The 17,587-nt window shown below is 39.3% G+C and overlaps 1 protein-coding gene across 4 annotated transcripts in view; it reads right to left on the reverse strand.

The window, feature by feature from the left end:
* Window positions 1–2,364: 2,364 nt before the first annotated feature.
* Window positions 2,365–17,587, reverse strand: part of SIM2 (SIM bHLH transcription factor 2) — a 71,455-nt gene continuing 56,232 nt past the window's right edge. For 3 of the 4 annotated variants that reach the window (XM_039514965.1, XM_039514976.1, XM_039514985.1), the window contains exons 8-11: window positions 16,499–16,646; window positions 14,822–14,990; window positions 12,896–13,304; window positions 2,366–4,578 (exon numbers count right to left, since the gene is read on the reverse strand). In XM_039514965.1, the coding sequence (XP_039370899.1) occupies window positions 3,851–4,578; window positions 12,896–13,304; window positions 14,822–14,990; window positions 16,499–16,646 (1,454 nt within the window). In that variant the 3' untranslated portion in view covers window positions 2,366–3,850. Of the gene's footprint in view, window positions 4,579–12,895; window positions 13,305–14,821; window positions 14,991–16,498; window positions 16,647–17,587 lie in introns of all 4 variants that reach the window. The other variant, XM_039514995.1, reaches the window with a different exon arrangement.

Here is a 17,587-nt window from a genome sequence, read left to right on the forward strand (position 1 = left end):
ATACATAATTCTGAGCATTAATAGTGTGTTTGCATTTTTCACAAGTATTTGCCAAATACTTCATTTCTAAATCATATTTAAAAAAAAATATTCCAGGAAAAAAGTGGACTCAGACACATTTGAGACATAACTGAGATGGACTGAAAAAAATTTACTGTCACATTTTGTGAATTTTGGACAAGTACCAATATTCTAGCAGATATCCCATTCTTTTATAAAAATAGCATCTGTTTTGTGTGTGAGCTATATTTTCTAACCTGTGTATTGTGCATATCACTGTGTTTAGAATGAGTAAATCTACTGAGTAACTGTTTAGAAATTTCAGGGCTGTATTCAGTAGAAAAGTTTGTTACTGCACTTACAAGTGTTGTGATATCTCTGCTAATAGCATACAAATTTTGAGACACCAATAAGTGATTAATGTTTCCAATTTCACTCTTCATTAAAACTCTGTATTTCTCTTTACATAGTTTCTTTGCCATTCCAGGAACTGCCCAAGAAGTGAAAAAATCTGTGGAGTTGCACAATGAAAGTATTTCTGGCTCAAATGAATGTGGTAGAGAGAAGGGAAATGAAATGGTTTTCCCCTTATTCTGATTTACATTCCACTTATATGGAATATTTTTCCTAATATTAAAAAAAAATCAATTCTTGCACCATATACTGCGCTGAGTATGCACAGTGAACAACTGTAGTTTAAGTGTCTCAAAGTATATATCTGTACTCCTACTTCTTTATAGAATTCTTCATTCATGTTCCAGATGTGAATATGCAATCAGTGTTTCTATTTTGGGGTGGCTCAGGGAAATGTTGCACATTTGGTTTTTTTAGTGACAAATATATGTTCTGAAACTTAATCTACATTATCATATGTGAATGCATAATTGATTCTCTATGTATCAGAACCTCATGTACTGTAAAACATTTGCGGATATTCATTGACTACGGCTGCAAAGTGTGAATAACAAAGTAAATGCTTGAAAATACTTTGTGGTATTGTACTTTAAAAAAAAAAACACTAAAGCCAAACTTGTACCTTCTGAAATCATGTTTTCAAAATGAAAACCGACTCGAGAGAACAAAAAATATACTAGACTGACTTTGTGTGCAGCACACCGTACAAAATGTAATATGGGAGAGCTGTGCATCGGGTTTCTTCTTGACAGTGCAGACAATGTCAGTTTTCTCATTGCAGGACATTTTTAATTTTAAAAAATTAACCCATGTAAGTCTTGGCATCATTGTACTCTTCCAGGAATTAAGTTGGATAAATACATTAGTGACACTAGTTTGGAAGGTCAATCAAACAATGAGATCAAAGCACTTGTAGCTAATCATAATCAATATCAGTAATAGGATTCACTTGTAAAATTTCTTTAGCCCTGACTCCTTTCTATCTTTGGAGAAGCACAGAGTGCATTTACAGTGAACATTTTTGTAAAGGCATCAAAATTCTAGTAGCTACTAGTAAATATTTTTGTTGAGCATTATAGTGAAAGTATGCAGGGGCAGAGATAAAAGCACTGTAAGCGAATTAAAAGTTCAGTTAACTGTGAACTTGCAGTGCATCAGATGAATTGCAAAATAAGGCTTTCTCAATACTATTAACCTTTTAATAGGAAGGCAGTACAAATATTGAAATGTGTTTTTTAAACACATCTTTAAAGCATTTCTGTTTACTTGTTATATCAATTAATATTCATAAAAACCTAGGAAGATGAATGAATTTTGTTGTGTATGAAATACAGAAAATGCTTTATTGATTAAAAATGTATACATTTCATTACATCCTTTAACATACTTATCTTTAATAAGGTGTAATCCATGAGCATGTATTTTTCCATATTGCACAAGCCATGTGAGTACTTTCTTTAGAGATACTCCTACAGAGCATGAGACATTTATATTTAGCTGTGGCAGATAAAAGCTTTTATAATGTAATCTAGCCTTGAATGGAACTAAAAAAAGACGCTAGATATTGCTGACTCAAGTCTACAATGCAGTCTTCCTATAAAACACTATCTGACTCCATTATTTGTACTTGTTAATGTTTATATGTATTATTTTAGGGAGTCATTCGTCATTTTATCAAGGGCACAAAGAATTTTTAGGGAGGTGATGGAAAAGGGGTTGTACGCTGATCATGTCTACTCTCCATAGAACGAACATACAGGAGAACCTCAGAACTATGAACACCTTGGGAATGGAGATTGTTCCTAACTAAAATATTTGCAACTCTGAACAAATCGTTACAGTTCTTTCAAAAGTTTACAACTGAACATGGACTTAATACAGCTTTGCAACTTTGCAATGTGGAAGGAAAATGCTGCTTTCCCTTTACTTTTTTTGTAGTTTATGTTCAACACAGTACAGTGCTGTGTTTCCTTTTTTGGAGGGGAGGTGGGGTCTCTACTGCTGACTGACTGTGTACTTCCAATTCCAAAGGAGATGGGGTGGTTGACTGGTCAGTTTGTAACGCTGGTGTTTGTAACAATGAGGTTCTGTTGTAAATACGTGCGTCTCCTTATGCCCTGATTTGTGCACCATAGGGACAGGCAACAATAACTAATTGGTACTTGATTGGAAATACTGAACAAAATTAAGTAGAGGGATTTTCTGCTAATCTGAAATGCTTTTTCCTGGATACAGTTTACTGTACCTAACCATGAGAGCTGTGCGAAATTTTCAGCTCTATCTAACACAAATGTACTCACACTGCTTTTTGTAATTTGCAGTGGTTTCTTGTGTCCAAACTATCAGAGTTTTTTGTGGTGAGAGAATCTGTGAAACCTGAATCTTGACTTTGGGTCGAAAAGGAGAATTCAACTTTGCTAAAATCTGAACTTTTTCAAAACTTTAGAAACTGCTGACACGTTTTTGAACCAAGCTTGTAAAGTTTCACTGAATTCTTTTCACTATTTCCTTTGCTGTCTATAATAAGAAATTTCTAATGTTCCTATCAGGATGGTCTTTTGAATAGTTTCTTTGAAAAAGTGCACAGTCGTCTCCCAGTATATCCAGTGGCACACACTTCAAAAAGTTATTTCTTATCACAGCATTTTTTTTATTGGGAGTAATTTTCAGTCCTTGCAGTGCGATCTCATGTTGTGCCAATCTTGCTATGACAATACTTTTTAATATGTATCTGTGTCATCTAGTTTGACATTTTATCATCCCTCTGGAATACACTGTGAGAGCAACAAGGTATGAATTCCAGACTCTGTGTTAAAATATATCATAAAGCTAGAATTATCAAACTATGTTTTAGACTATTCAAATAATAAGCATTCCAAGACAATGTGATTTGTGGTTATTTCACACAATTATGTCATGGATACTTAGGATTCATTACCATTTTTTAAACAAAGTTCATTTGTCAGGTTATTTACAACATGGGTTGAAAATTGCTCTAATATTTCACAGTGTTTGTCAGATAACATTTAAACTAAATTTTATGGTTCATATTAATGGTAAAAATCTTGAATATATTTTGGAGTCCTAGTTTTTAAAAAAAGAAAAAAGAGTTGCCTCTGTATAATTCTAGGCATATAACACTTACCCTTTAATTTTGTTACATACTGTAAAATAACAAAAATATGATCTTTATATGGCTTCTTACTGGCAGAGTCTACACCAGAGATTAATCTGTAACAATGAAGCATTGAAGCTAGATGTGTATTTTTCTGACCTTAAAGGTACTATTACACATTACTTGCCAAGAACAACATACAAGTTTGTCCCTCATTGACCTTCTGCTATGCTCAGTAAATGTAACCATGTTTTCTCATGCTTTTTAGAAATTATTACAGTTTGGGTTTGTTTTTAATTAAGAAATACATTTCTATTATCGTCACCTCCCATTGGCTATTATTACAGAAGTTCCGATATAATGGGGTAGTGTAGTCTCCTTGTGGGTTTCTGGAGAAGAGGCTGATGATGGACTTTGGTTTTTATAAATAAATGTATTTACCTCTTCAGAAGTGTAACCATAGTTTTCTGCTACATGTCCTGTCGCTGTACATGATGAGGTTTGAAATGTACCGTGTTTGGCTAAAACATGGTGATAGTTCAGAAATACAAATGGGACTTGTCCAGTAGTTCTTGTATCCATCATGTGTTCATTTTCAGAGTCATGGTCAAGCTTTACTGTCATTCTGTCATCGTTGTCTAGTTCATCCAGGTTCATAGCATGATGGCTAATATGCCCATATTTTGGTTCTTTCATACATACTCTCCTTGTTTGTTCATATACTGTTGGCACTGGCAGGAGATGACTTAATTGTCCAATAGCTTTAGCCTGAAAACATTCTGATTTTGGCAACAAGGAATTAGCTATGGAGTTTGAAAAAGACTTTTCATTAACAAACACTTTTTCTTGTAGGTCTCTGCTGAAATCTAACTCGTTTTCTTCTTTAATGAGATGATGAGATGGATGTATCCTGCTTTCTATTTTGTTGGGTTTCATGATGCTGGAGTTGTAAATCTCTTCTTTGTATCTGCCATTTGGCATGGATGTTGCACAACTTGTAAAGCTGTCAGATGTAGCATCTTGGCTGTATCTTCTGTTTGGTATGGGCACTTTTAGGGAAAATAAAGAATATTAATTGCTGATGACTGGAGTTCATATACTCTGAGTTGTGTTAGAGACTGTCACTTTTTATGATTTAACATTAATACCAGCTAAGTTTGGGCCTAATCCACAGCTCATTGACTTCAGTGGTTTGAATCAGACCCTTTATGACTGTATTGAAAACCAGAAACAGATATGGAAGGCTAGTCAGTGTGTAAGGCAATTGACACTTTAGTTGCTCTACATTGCAACTTTTCAAGTAGAAAAATGTTTTGATTGCATTATTAGATGAACTTCTCATTGTTTGTCTGTGTGGCTGTAAATTGGTTTCCTCTTCGAAATGGTTGAATCAGGAAATTTAACAAGGACTTAAACATTTGGAAAAGGGATACAAGTTTATACTTTTGAAAATTCTTTGTAAAAGCTTCAAAATCTATCCCCAAAATAAATGTTACATTTTTATTATGTTTTAAATTTGGAGTCAAATAGGACTTTATTCTTGTTTTGTGTGTGTGTGTGTGTGTGTGTGGAGGGGGGAGATTACTTGGACTCTTACAGGAGCCATTTACAAATTGATCTAGACTTATGTCCTGTTATACTGACTTTTTAAATTGTTTCTTTGAAATGAAATCTAGCATTGGATATTAAAAATACTGTATCTGTAGCAGAGCAGTAGAAATGCCACTTGACAACAGTAATATTATACTTATGCTTTTGAGAGAGACTTTGACATGTCAAAAACAGTCCAAAAACTTGGGGAGTTTGACGATCAGAATATTAAATCATGGATGAGCCTCAGATGCAAAGGTCAGATCTGGATCCAAGGTATCCCAGTTTTCAAGGATATTTGAATGTGGGGTTTTGGTTTCATCCCATCTTTCTGAAATACAAAAACGTCTGCTGCATCTCTTCTCAATAAGCTCTACTCTGTCCATGGTTTAAGGATTCATTAGCCAATGGTAGTTGGTTGCATTGTTTTCTATTTGCCTCACACTGCCTTTCTGTTTCGTGCCATTTTGCCTACAAATGATGGGAGAAGCTACCTGTTTTAGTCCTATCCAATCTGACTAAAGTTATGCAATATTCAGCCAGAATATAAAATGAAGTTTCTAGTTAGTAACCATCTGGATTTTCTATGCTCAGTGCCAAGAAATAAATCTTGGATTTAACCTTTAATAGCAGACATTCAAATATCAGCTCTAAGTATGCCTTAGTCTCATTTTCAAGTCACTTAGGCACTCAGGCTGAGGGCAAGTCTACACGAGAGCGCTACATCGGCGCAGCTGCACCTGGTGAAGACGTACCATGCTGACAGGAGAGCACTCTCCTGTCGGATAATTACTCCACCTCCGCAAAAGCTGGAAGCTATGTCGGTGGGAGAGCGTCTCCTGCCGACGTAGCACCGGTGTGGGCAGTGCTTAAGTTGATGTAACTTATGTCACTCAGGGGGGTGGCTTTTTCACACCCCTGAGCAATGTACATTACATTGACTTAAGCGGTAGTGTAGACCAGCCCTTAGACTCAATGGAAGTACGTGTGACTTAAAATTTCTGAAAGAGCCCATCCAGTTTTCAAAAGTCTATCCAACATCTTATAGGTTATGTCTACACTGTAGCTGGGATCTGCTTCCCAGTGCAGGTAGACAGATGTGCTCAGTTTGCTTTTGAGCTAGCATGTGAAAAATAGCAGTGTAGTTGGGGTTAGCCACCTGTGTATGTACTCTGGCAGCTACTGCATCTGTCACCCCCAGCTACATGACTATTTTTAGCATGCCAGCTCAAACAGAGCAAGCTTGTGTCTGTCTACCTATGCTGGGAAGCACACTGCCAGCTGTAGTGTCGGCATATCCTTACTTAGGGCTCACCCTGAAGTGATTGCTGACATCAATGCAACTAAAATATTCACATCACTGCTGCAGACACTAGTGAAGCCATCAACTACACACAATTTCCACTGAGTTCAGTGGGAGTTGCAGCACATAACTAATAGACAAATTTGGTCCAGAATGCTGGACTTAGTTTCTCCTTTTACTTATCTATCAAAAACTAACTTTCAAATATTGTTTTTAATATATTTGTAAATTTCACACTAAATAGTGCACACACTTTGTTAATAGACAAAATGACACCTTAGTTCACACATGAAAGCAGTGTTTAATTCTTATAACACTAAGGGCTTATCTACACAGGGAAATTTACTGGTATAATTATAGTGCAGTCGTTTTACCACTAGAACTCCTTGTGTAGACACTCTTATTCTGGAATACAAGTGGTTTATTGCAGGTTAGTTTATATTTAGGTTGCTTGGAAGCAGTACACTGGTATAGTTACGCCAGTATATTTCCCTGTGTAGATAGGCCTTAAGATGTAATAAACATGCCCTCTTTACTGCAGTTTGGAGCAGAGTTTAGCTCCTGTCCCTATTCTCCTCTATCAGCAGAAGCCTCATTTCCTTTACTGCACCCTCCTTTCATCCAAACAAAACTCCTCTCCCCCAACTGAAGAACTCAATTTTAAAGACCTGGGACTTCTCCAGTATCATAAGATATACAAGAACCCAATTGTGTATTTTTGTTTTTTTACGTAATCTATTAAATTCTATTATTAATGGCTATAGTGTGCTGTTAATTTTTGGCCTTTTTTATTTCTAGAGTATCTAAAGCTAAATCTGTTTCGTTTACCTCCCTGTTTGTAAGCCAACATCTAGGTGTCTCTAGGGTAGTCAGTTAAACAAGCTGTCTCTGGAGCAGCAGAGCACAAAACATTATTGATCACACATACACTAGCTTTTGTTTTGTGTGCTTGGTCTCAAAACATTTATTGGAACTAGGCTAGAGTTAGCCCAGTGTCTTAGCAAGTCCAAGTCACCCTGGTGGAGGCTTCTCATGGGCTGGCCTCCAGTGGGAAATGTAGTGATTGAAAGCAAACTCAGGGCATCATGCTGCTACAAGAAGTAGTTTACACTAGGACTGGTTCAGCCAATGCTGTCAGACTTGCAGCTGTAGGATGCCCGACTACATCAGAAGCACAGTGAAATGCCTGAGAGACATTTACTGCTCATGCTCCAGGGTTGAACTGTATGAAGTAGAGGCTGTTTTACAATGGCTAGGAGTCAATGCATTAATTCTGGGCACATTTCCTGTCAACTCAACTCTCTCTTCCCCCACTGGGACTGAGTTCTCCCAGTAGACCTGGCCGACAGTTTGAGACAGGCGAGACAAAAGATGTTGCACAATTAACATTGAGCCTTACAAAAGAAAGTCACAATGGCTTTGCAGAAGGGCCCTTGTACTTGCCTCTGTTCATAACCTGCAACAGTGAATCTGGTCCATTCTGCATCATGTCTCCACTAATCCTCGCTGAGTGGTTGCACTCTTTCCCTCACTGACTGGGTGCACTTCAAGAGCTTTGAAAGGAACAGTAGGGGTGTCAGCCCCACCCACTGGGAAGACTGACAGAAGCACTTTACCCCCAACCTTGAGAATGACCATGATGGGTTCCAGCATCAGCCGTTCTTGTTTTAAACATTGCCCCTTTTTAAAATTGCAGCAGTTTTGAGCACTTCTTCCGCCTCCTCTTTCTTCTTCTCTGGGGAATTTTTTCCCCACTTAGGGACCACTCTGACTAGAATACACTTTTCCCCACTTTGAGATGGTGGAGCAGACCAGAACAGCACAAAGTCCAGAGGGTATTCAATATGTGATAAGTACCTGCAACCAGATATTTTATTTTCAGTGTTCCCAACTTGCTGAGTTTCACTCTGCCAGCAAAAAGGGCTCTGAAGCTGATAGACACAGTTGCACTCCATTGCAGAGCGCATATAGCACTGGAAGGGAAGGAACCTGGAGCCATCTTAAGCCAAACACACACTGACTCCTCTCAATGATCATTTCCACCTGAAGGGACGTGAGGCATGTCTGCAACAAATTAGCTGCAGCCACCGTGGTAGCAAAGAGTCCTCTGTTGCATCCTATGGGCTAAAACAAGTGCTTTTTTCCCTAGAGCAATTACCTCAGGATAGTACATTGAGAATTATGACTATGGTGTAAGTTTCTTATATTCTAATGAGTAGTTCCTGCCTCAAGTTCCTGGGCAAAGGAAAATGGGATCAGCCCTCAAACAACCTACATAAGTATATGGCTGTCTGCATCTTGCCCCAGAAAGCCCAAGGGATTAAGAAAAAAGACACATAAACCAAAAGCCACTAGAAGTCAGAAATGATATTTTTGTTCTCTTTTCTCCTCTACTGAGAGAGGAATTTGCAGAAACTCAGGGAGCACTGCTTGATAGAGAATAACAGTGGGTGAAGTGTTGCCACCTGCCAAAGCTGAGAAAACAAAGACAATGGATATCACTACACTAGTGTCCAGCCTGCTGTCTCCTAGCTTGAGGAAACCAAAATCAGGGATGGTGCTCTCCTTTAAGATGACATCAGGTACAACCTCCCTCTGTGTTTTCCCATTCATGGATGTTTTAAGAGATCACCGCAAGTTTCCAGGTGAGGGCAAAATCCAGTCTCTAACACTTTGCGAAATTTGGGGCACTAAGAAAGCTCTCTTTGAATAATTTTAAGCATCCATCATTTTCATGTTGCTGCCCATCACTATAATGTCCAAGAACCTTCTGTGTAAAATGAATAGCAAAGTTCATAGTGGACTTCATGGAAGTCTCTGGCACTTCTGCCTTTATGAAGCCAAAACTCTGCTTGGAGCTGGGGTTGTTTTGACAGAACGGAGAAGGATGGGAGAGATTTGGTAATAACAGAGGTGATCAGACTGTGCATCACTTACTGTGGAAAGGCTCTCTCACAAAGGATGTGCAGGCATGGCTCTGTGGTGCCCGACTCTTTTTCCTTTCATCTGAGCCTCTTAAGAACTCCACACAGACTTCCTCGTGACTAACGCCACCCCTGCCTGGGGCTGGTTTAATAACCGAAGCAATTCAAAACAATCCTCAAGATCCAAAAATAAAGTCTATCATCACAACACAAGTTCATACTCAGCCCTAGTGTCTTCTACCACATCCAGAGCTCTTCTGTCCCAATCTCCTCTTCACAAAGCTGCCATTCCCAGCCCTTCCCAGCTGGAGCTCAGCCTTCTGGCTTTGGCCCAAACCCTTCTCCCACTCAGGGGTCTCCTGATCACTAGAGTTCTTCTCTTCTCTGCCACAGCTGCTTCTTCCATGCCCTGTTCCCTTCTGGCTCTTTACAGAGAGCAGGAACACCTGCACTCTCTCAGGCTCCATCAGGAGGCTGTTATGAGGCATAGGTGAGCTGGATCAGTTCCCTCTTAAAGGGCCTAGTCCTCCCTATGACAGGACAGTGTTGCAACTTTTCCAAAAGATGGTCAGAATCTGGATTTACTTGATCTCCTCTGGAAAACTGTTCCATAGTCAGATCCCCAAGAGAGGGCTTTGTCCCAGAGGAGCACAGCTGTCATGGTGGTTCATAGATTGAAATTAGATCTTTGATGTAACTGGGGCTTAATCTATTAATTGGCTTGAAAATTAGGAGCAAGACCTTAAGGTGGCATTGGAAGCCAACTGGGAGCCAGTGAAGGGACTTGAGCACAGGTCTGAGGTGCTCATCAGCTGAACCATGGGGAAGGTAGGAAGCCACATTCTGTACCAGCTGGAGCCTGTGCATCATCTTCACATTCAACATCAGATGCAATGAGTTAGAGTAATACAGCCTGAAGGTGACAAATGCATGGATACTGTGACCAGGTCCTCATCCAGGAGGAAGAGATGAAGTTTCCTCACAAGCAGAAAGTGAAAGAAAGCAGCTTTGGACATGGATACTACCTGGTCATCCAAATTAGTGAGGAGTTAAACAGGACCTCGATGTTTCACACTACTTTGACTAAGGGGGGCTGTTTGCCTTCAATGGAAGGCAATGTCTTGGCCAATTCTTCAACGCCTTTCCCCTGGGTTCAGCTTGAGCCATCTGCTCTTCATCCAAGAGCTTACTTCCTCTAGGCATTCTTGACATTTCAGTAGTATCAGTGATTGCATCAGTTGAGAATGAGATGTATGTGGAAGGGCATAGATCTGTTTCACAGGTTGTGGCTCTTGATATTTTTCAGGCTACTTGAGTTCAATGGAGTGGATAATAGAATCTGGTCAGGGCTGAAATGTTCTGTCCCAGTTGACTTCTTCTGTATCAAATATTGCAGATAGATCCTCCCTGGCTGAAGAGACAGTTATGTTCTCTGAAGAGATTTCTTCTTCTTTCCCAGTCAGCAAGAAAGTTGAAGAAGCCCGAAGACAAGATCCTGAGACAATGTCATCTGATTTGCAGACAGCTTTTTGTGCTACATACTACTTTTCCAGAGCTTTGATGGCTTGGTCTGATGAATCTAAAAAATAGAATTCATACTGAAAAACACATCTTCAGTCCATGCTCTTTTTGGTAGAGGCCTCTATGGAAGTAAAGTGCTTTGCTGTAACAGCCGTGGCCTCAAACCCTGTTGCCAAATATCGTATTTGGTTTTCCTTTGGACTGCAGTTAATGATTCTAAGCAGATCCTCTCGGCTGAAAAGTTGACTCGTTCTCACCAGTCAAGTGAAGCAATGGAGAAAAGGCGCGGATAGTGTGAACAAGATCAGACATTCCTTTCCTTCCCTTTCCATTCAAATCCAAGGATTCATGCCTCGTGTTTGCCAATAGCAACATGTCTGATTCTGGCTATGGAGGAGGCAAATTCTGAAATGGGGTAGAAATAAAGCCCACAGTGCCCTCAGGGAGGCTCCACTCCCAACTCCCATCAACTTTTTCTATGAGACACATGAGTGATCTCTGACCAGGCCTGAAGTTACAGGAATGTTTTTCCCATTTTATTCCTAAATGGTGCAATTTCACTAGCAATAAATGAGTCCCAGAATGGATTCACTTTCCAAAAGCATTTTTCATGTAGTGCCCAGTTCCCAAACTTTCTTCAGGAGATCTCCCACATTTTCTGTCTTATGCTATAAAACCCATTTCAGAACCAGAGACATGTGGTGACATGACAGTGAAGATCAATCTTCAAGCACCTCCTTCAGGAGCTGGGTGCCACAGTGAGTCGCAAGTGAATAATCCTGTGATGTCTCTGGGATCGCTAAAGCTTCTGATCCTACCTGTCTTTCCCTATCTTTTTTTCTTCACTGTTTTCCATTAGAGGAGATATTCCATAGAAGAATGCAAAAACTTCCTTTCTCCCAGTAATGGCTCTGCTAATCAGTCCTAACTGGTGGTTTCCAGTTTATCCATCTTACTGCAGGCTCCCATTACAGCTGGGTTTTTTTCTTTTAAGAGTGGTGTGTGCAGTTAAACACTGAGCAGAGAAATATTTAAAACCTATTTCACACAGGATAGGACTGAATTTTCAACTTATTTGATTTTATTTTTTTCATTTAACATTTCCTAAAGCCTTGGAAGTACCCTTCTTGTGAGTTGCGTGGCGGGAGAGGCCAGTATCCCCTATGTTCCTTTCAAAGCATTTGAGCTGCCCCCAGCTGTGTGGAAAGATGGTGCAACTCCCATCAGTGAAGACATTGCCTGAAGAAAATTAGTAATAAAGACTATTTCCCATTGACATCAATCCTAAAAATGTTGACATTTACTATCATTAACATAGCTAGTAAGGTGAATACTTTAAATATAGGTAAATTTTTAAAAGGATGGCTTCCCTTTTGTATGGGTACAGTCATGCCTGTATTTTGGTTTCTGCAGTTGACTTGTAGGTGCAGATCTGAGTACTTCCACTTCTGTCTGATATGCTGGCACAATTTGAACCCACATTTTTGCACCTGCAACTAACTTTGCATAAACACTCATGTGAGTTGTGCCTGTAAAGGGAGGCCAAGTCTTGGCTTTTGTGAAAATTTACCCACTAAAGCAGTGATTCTCAAACTTTTGTACTGGTGACCCCTTTCACACAGCAAGCCTCTGAGTGTGACTCCCCCCCCCCCCATATAAATTAAAAACACTCGTTTATATATTTAACACCATTATAAATGCTGGAGGCAAAGCAGGGTGTGGGGTGGAGGCTGACAGCTCATGACCCCCCATGTAATAACCTTGCGACCCCCTGAGGGGTCCCGATCCCCAGTTTGAGAACCCCTGCACTAAAGGCTTTCATAAAAAAAAAATACCATTCTGAAACTGGATAACATTCCTGTTCAAATGAAAAAAAAGTAGGTCTAAATGTCATGATAGTGTACCTTTTAAACATGTTAAACCCAAAGATATATTTTTCTGTGTTTAGTAAACATACTGTATTTCATATTTTCAAAGTACATATCTTCCAAATGCTATGCAGCTTATTATTTTTAAGATAACACTCACCTTCATAACTCTGTGCAAGATTATGACGTGCAATATTTATTGGTTGATCGGGAAGATTTTTAGATGGCGACTGGCTGGTAGGTACTAAAGAGTTGGCATAATGCCATTGGCGCTCCCCACTTGTCTGCAACGTACTCAAGAAAAAACGAGCCACTTCACAAGGTGATCCTTGAGACTGCCCAAATTTAGAAGTAAGCATTTGTTTTTTGCTACTGAAGACATGAGAATCTACAGGGAAGTGTCCATAATGGTAAGAGAAAGGCAAACTATATGAGGGGGCATATAAAAGTTCACTGTTTTCTGAATGGAAGTTCTGTTCTTGGACGGTGCCAGCATTCACTGTAGGGCTGGATCTCCAGCTTCCAACCTGGCCACATTCCAGTTTGTCAGTTTGGAATGAGCTGTATTGCTGAAAAATAAAGAAAAGTATATCCATGTTACACACCAGTGTAGCTGCCTCCAGCCATGCCACCTGGAACTATGACCACATTAAATCTCATAAACTAAGTAGGACTGGGGCAGATCAAAACTTGGACTGGGAAGTTGCAGGGGGAAATGGTGTCGGTGACTCAGTAGATGGCATTCTTCCCTGTAAGTCAGTAGTGAGTAAATGTCCCCCATAAAGGCACTGTATTAGTGGCTACGATGTAAAAACAAGGCTGCTGACCACTTTTCATTAAAAATCCCATGTGACTTTTCACCAGAGTTGGGGCATTAATCCTAGTGTTCAGTCAGAAATCTTATTTGGATAACTGAGCCTATCTAAAATTTCCCCTGTGGTTTTTAACTAGAGAGAGTTATGGACATGGCGTGAGGAATATTGTAAACCAAATGCTGCACTCCATCCAAGAGATGGCTGCATTTCAAAGGCAGGTTTGCAACTCTTTCGCGATCCCTCAGGATGTGAGCTGCTATGTAAATATCATACAGTATTGTTAGGTCACTGAATAAAGACAGTAGCAAAACACTATTTTGATGCAACAGAACAATAATTTCAGTACAACCTCAGTCATCCTAAATGTTAAGGAATAATTTTGGATAGTTAAAGTTTTTGGTCAATAGTTGTATGTAAACGTCAGAGGATATAATCCTGTTTTGAAGAATAGGAAATCTTTGTTAAATGACACGCTTATGTTAAAAAGATTTATTTATTAATATGGGAAGCTTTGGAATGGTGGCAAGTCCAGATCTAACCTCTATGAGTCAGTTAAACACCACAACACACACTTCCTCCAAATGTCTGACTGGCTCCCACTGTTCAATAAAGTACGTGTGCTAGTTTTTCCCTATTCCTGATCAATAATAATATCCAGCTTTTATTATCTGTAGATCTCAAAGTGCTTTTACAAAGAAGATCAATATTCTTATCCCCCATTTTACAAATTGGGAAACTGAAGCACTAAGAGGCTAAGTGACTTGCCCAAGGTGACCCAGCAGGGCAGGAATTGATCCCAGGTCAGCATCCTATCCACTAGGCTACCTTCTGCTGCCTGAGGAAGTTGCCAGCATTCATTTGGAGCCAGACCTTGGTTAGCAAAAATTGGTATATTTTTACACCAGCTCAAATTAAACATACAGCAGCATCTGCTCTCTGTGTTACACTGTTCTTTTTGCTTAAAAAAACCCCCAACCTTAGTTTTTCTAACTAATCTGAATACCTAAAATCCAAAAGCTTTTGAGTTCTGACTGATAACCTGATAATCCTTAAACCTCTTCTTCCCACATGCTGTGCCTTCTCCATTTCTGCTGTCATTTACATGAGAGGGCATTCTCGTGCCCCCAAGAAAGGACAAGGCTCGTGTTAACTTTGAATTTCAAGGGAGTTTTTTGTCAGCATTATACTAGCAGCAAATTAATCTCATGATGACCAAGCTACTCCCACAAACGCCCTGTTTACTTGTAGTTGGGTATTACTGAAAGAGTTACCTGTTGCGGGTAAGGAGTCATTCTGAGTTTTGTCTTCATTTTATTACTTTTGGGTTTTGCTACTCTCCTTGTTTCTTGTGAGGTAGACATTGAGTTTCTGCAAGAAAACTGTGACTTAGAAATGGTAACCTGGTCCAGTGATAATTGAAGTTCCTTGTACTCAATATCTCTGCAAAAGAATCATTGTGATAGGTTAAATACTTTAATGCACTGCACAGATGAAACATATATTTTAAAATGATTTAGTTTCACAATGTTTTCATTACTATCCACCCAAGATATTCATTTGGTCTGCAGTGGTGGGTGGGGAACGTGAGAGAGGGAGATAAATCATAGGGCCTGAACCTATTCCCATAGCAATAGATTGCAAAAATTCCATCAGGAACAGGGTTACAAACTTGGTATTAAACATCCCTAAAGTCTGAACTTAAGCTCTCAACTCTTTTTTTTTTGTTTTTTTTAAAGCCATCCTTGTGGCACTTTGCCTTGGGGACCACAGACAATGCTGGTGTGGAGCTGATCTAACAGCAGGGCAAAGCTCAGTTCAGTGTCCTCCTATCTTCCTCAAGCATGAGTTCGTCTTTTCCCTGACACATTTGAAAATTGACACAGAGGAAAGGGAACCCAGGTCATTCTTCTGCCAGTCTGATATGCTACAACCACACCACAGAATCAGCCAGGAGGGTTTAATTTCATGGAGATGTCTATCTTTTCTCAGATATATCTGTTCAATAGATACAGCAGATTTTTTAGACAATATTTTATAGATAATTGTGTACAAAAAAAGGATATTTAAGACTAAGCTGCGGTGCTTCAGTGTTGTTTGGTGTGTTGGTTTGTTTTTCCATTTATTGCTGCAGCTCTGATTTAAAAAATAATCCATTCCTTTTGGACTTAACAAAAATTTCAGTGGAGGGAAGTGAGAGGATGTAGCAGGAGAGCTGAAAATCAGCAATATGAAAACATACAGTATAAAGATTGAACTTCACAGGGAATGACAGTGTTTTCAGTAAGTTTTACAGCAGACAGGTGAAAGAATAACTAAACAAAACCTTTTCCCTCTCTTCTGTAGCTAGGAGTCATTTCTGTCTGAGAAAATGACAGAACTAAATTCTGCCCACAGATGTGCACAGGCTTTGTGGCAGTTACTTGAAAATACAAGAAAAGAGTTGAGCCCTAACTAGCCGTGCAACCTCAGGCAAGTGACTTAATTTCTCTGTGCTTCAGTTTCCTGCCTGTAAAATGGGCATACTTCCTTTCTCCCACCCTTTGTCTGTCTTGTCTAGTTAGACTGTAAACTCATCAGGTCAGAAACTTTGCCTAGCATACAGGGGCTCTGATCTCAAGTACAGCCACTGGGCTCCACTGTAACCCAAATAATTACCAGTAATGTGACATGTTCACCACAAAATCTTTGGAATCCTTCAGAATGCAAGGTAATAGTGTGTAAATGTAATCAAAGTGGATACACACTCATTTTACCCAATATGCCATTTATACAAACACTTACTGTAAGTAAAAGAGGGAGCTAGTGGGGAAAGATAAATTGCTGTAGATTGTATATATACAAGATGATACCAGAGGAGATTAATACAATAAGACTGGATAAAGGATTGGATTAGTAATCCATCAAGTACTGATAAATGTCTTTTAATGGTACAAAATATTTTGACTTACGTAAGGACATAATTGACACTCACTATGCAGTGAGGCCGAGATGAACGGCTGTTATGCACGATGGTAGCATAGCTCTGTACCCAAACCCAGCCTCCGTGCTTGGACAGTAGTCGATAGTACTTGGTTGTGACTTGGCCTTTCACCAACACTGTGAACGTAATGCAAAGAGTATTTCACATTCCCTGACCTTGTGACCAGCTCCTACAGTGATTTATTTGTAAAGAGGAAACTTGCCCCCTATAAACTCTGAACTTCCCTGCAAAGACCACACTCCCCTATCTAGTTTCTCTGGGTTTTGCATAAATGTGTACAAATATCTTATTACAGACTATTTACCTTCATCTGCCCTTCATCCCCCAATTTATTCTGCACTCATACCATAACAAAGTCGTTATTTATGGAAGTGCAATAACCACCCCCACCTTTGGACTGCATTTTTTAAAAGGTTTGATAAGTAGAAGGATCCTAAAATATTTGGAAACAGCGAGAGAACTGCTTTTATTTTAATTTTACCAAAGTATTTGGAAGGATTTGCAATTGATTGATTGAAACATGACTGAGCATTTGTAATGCATTTTTGGCTGCATTTCTTTTTCCCCTCTGGAAAGTAAACTTTGTATTTTGAAGACTGGGCTTATTTTTTTAACATGACAAATTTAAAATACAGTTATTTGGTTCTTCTCTTAAACATACAAATAAAGAGCAGTCTCAGGAAGCAAATCAGTTACTGAAGAGTTTTTACTGGAGGTGCAAATCCTCTAAACACCCTGCTTGGTTTCTCTGTGAAGAGGTATGCTAAAATTAGAGCTGGGGACAATCTCCAAGTGTTTAGTCTGGTTCCCTCTCCCCAAATCTCTCTGGTTCAGTGCCAGAGATTTAACTAATGCTTCACAACAAAGCCTTAACTCCAGCTCTGGAACATTCTTGCATGACCCTGAAGGCCTTATTGGGAAGCTCCACCTTGCTCCTTTTCCACACAACTAAATTTGTTTTACGTTGAGAGAAAAAAAGGCAGTATGAGAGGTTCAAATGCTCCAGTTTAGCCAATAGCAGCAGCTCTCAGTAGGTTTGTATGACGCACTATGAAGA

The sequence above is a fragment of the Mauremys reevesii genome, linkage group 1 (genome assembly GCF_016161935.1).
Source record: "Mauremys reevesii isolate NIE-2019 linkage group 1, ASM1616193v1, whole genome shotgun sequence".
Lineage (NCBI taxonomy): Eukaryota > Metazoa > Chordata > Testudines > Geoemydidae > Mauremys > Mauremys reevesii.